This window comes from Octopus bimaculoides, chromosome 16 (genome assembly GCF_001194135.2).
Source record: "Octopus bimaculoides isolate UCB-OBI-ISO-001 chromosome 16, ASM119413v2, whole genome shotgun sequence".
Taxonomy (NCBI): Eukaryota; Metazoa; Mollusca; class Cephalopoda; order Octopoda; family Octopodidae; genus Octopus; species Octopus bimaculoides.
Genome location: NC_068996.1, coordinates 9,406,599 through 9,409,124, shown reverse-complemented (window position 1 = coordinate 9,409,124; position 2,526 = coordinate 9,406,599). Strand labels below are relative to the sequence as shown.

General features: G+C 34.2%; 1 protein-coding gene across 1 annotated transcript in view; it reads right to left on the bottom strand.

Moving 5' to 3' along the window:
- The window catches only part of LOC106875156 (Krueppel-like factor luna), a 277,747-nt gene that overhangs the window by 51,062 nt on the left and 224,159 nt on the right, over positions 1–2,526 (bottom strand). The window contains exon 4 of the mRNA XM_014923176.2: positions 2,331–2,421. Coding sequence (XP_014778662.1) covers positions 2,331–2,421 — 91 coding nt within the window. The remainder of the gene's footprint in view (positions 1–2,330; positions 2,422–2,526) is intronic.

The following is a 2,526-nucleotide window of genomic DNA, read 5'->3' as shown; positions in this document are numbered from 1 at the left end:
ACACAAACACACATACATATATACAACGGGCTTCTTTTCAGTTTCTGTCTACCAAATCCACTAACAAGGCTTTGGTCGGCCCAAGGCTATAGTAGAAGACACTTGCCCAAGGTGCCATGCTGTGAGACTGAACCCGGAACCATGTGGTTGGTAAGCAAGCTACTTACCTCAAAGCCAGAGTGAGGTATAAACAATAGCTGCACAACATCCTGAAGTATATTTGCCACCTAAATGTGGCTAACCCTTAAGGATTGATGCTACTGTAGCATGTATCCCCAGGAGGACATCTCCTCCAGCTGGCTATTGACACTTTCCGTGCAAAGGGAAGTCATCCTTCCCATCTCCAGCCTGACAGGATGCATACAGACCCAAGTTTCTGGGTATTGACCCGTCATCAGTGTGTGACAATTACTGGTTGAGTGATTCTCAATGCAAAATATATACACTTTTTCCAGTGACGGAAAGTCACTGATCTTGTAAAAGTGGAAACAAGCAATAATAAATTTCTGAGCAAGGTATAAACAGTAGCCGCACGACATCGTGAAGTATATTTGCCACCTAAACATGGCTAACCTTTAAGGATTGATGCTACTGTAGCTTGTAGCCCCAGGAAGACACCTCCTCCAGCTGGCTATTGACACACTATCTATCTATCTATCTATCTATCTATCAATCTATCTCTCTATGTATATATATATATATATATATATATATATATATATATATATATAGTGCATATGCATGGTATACCTATAAAATGCAAAATGGATCCACCATCAGTTCTATTGAAGAACATTTAGTTATTCAATCAACTGACTTTCTAAGCCATTAACCCTTTTTATTGTAGGAAATCAAATATATTCATTCAAAATTTCATTACCCTTAACTCCAGAAAATAGTTTTATATACCAAGCTATCTTTTGTTACAAAATGTCAAATTTGAAACTATTTTTTTTTCTTTTTTTTTAGTTGAGGTATATTAAGTTCATTGTAGGAATCAGACTTGCGGAAAATATCAATTCTATTTTTTTGGTAGATATTCAACATCATTTAAAGCATAATGTTGCAGTGAAAGAGTTATCCAATCAGATGATTGGAGAAGACACAGCAATAAAGAAGGATTGGTTGGATGTGATGGTAGAGTACGGGTGCATTTGTAGCATGTGATGATGTACAGGGTGTTGGTAACTCTATCATTAATATTAAAAGTAGTATCATTAATATATCATAAACCTTCTTAGATGTGAAATGGAACTGATAGATCTTTCTCTCATTAATTCTTTTACTGTGGAAATCAGATGTATCCTCTTAAAATTACTTTACCCTCAAACTGGAGAAAGCAGTTTTGTTCACCAATCTATCTACAGAACATTATAAAATGCATAGTAAGCATCATGTGAACATGTAATAAACCCCATAGTACAGCTATGCTATGCACAGTGCACCTAGAGCACTTGAATTATACACATAGTATATAAACAGACATAATATACCGAGAGAACATCATGAAAAAAAATCAAAAAGGACACATAGATAAGACAGTTCCTTTTTTTTCTCTGTTCCAGGTAGGCAAGTTTTTGTCCCTTGCAAAATGAAATATCAAAGGTTAAGGATGAACCAAAGAAGAAATTTCCCCCACTCCCAAATTTTTCCAATTTCTATATCAGATGATAATGATGATTATGATTATGATGATGATAATTCTTTACAAGACCAGGATTTTTCATGGGAGTCACGAGTCAATTAAACTGAACCCAATAAATAACAGGTACTTTATTTTATTGACTCTGAAAAGATAAAAGGGTGAAGTTGACCTTGGCAGCAATTTCAACTCAAAACGTAAAGAACTGGAAGGAATGATGTGAAGAATTTCGTTTGGTGCAGAAGTGATTCTGCCAACTCACCACTTTGATGATGATGATAATGGGGATGATGATGATGATGATGATAAGACTGATGATAATGAAGATAATAATGATGATGAAGACGATGATTAAAAATAGGAAAAGATATATGGTTATCCCACATTATATAAGGATGAGGAGAAATAACTGGGAAGACAAAGAAGATGAAGAAGGTGATTATAGAAAAACGGATCAAACTCTTAAGACACAAGATGGTGAGAATGAGAGAGGATTAGCAGGTTGGGTTGGAGTTAATTTTGTTTTTTGTTCTTCTGCCAATCAGTAAGTAAAGGTTTATTAGAATTACAGACCAATACTGAAAATAGAAGTTTAACAAAAAAAAAAAAGAAAAAAAAAATTGAGTATAAAGAAAAAGGGGGAGAGGGAAAGAAAAGAAAAGAAAAATCAATGTTTTGAAATACTTACTCTGAAGCTTCTTTAATCCTCTGCAGAGGTAACAATGCTGGACTAGTTTTGCTGATACTCCCTAAAGGGGCATTTGAATAATCATCAGGATCTAAAAGAAGAAAGGAAATTCTACATATGAATATCTAACTTATCCTCGGTATAAGAACAAATAAAATAAAATAAACAATAAAGTATACAAAAAAAAAAAAAAAAA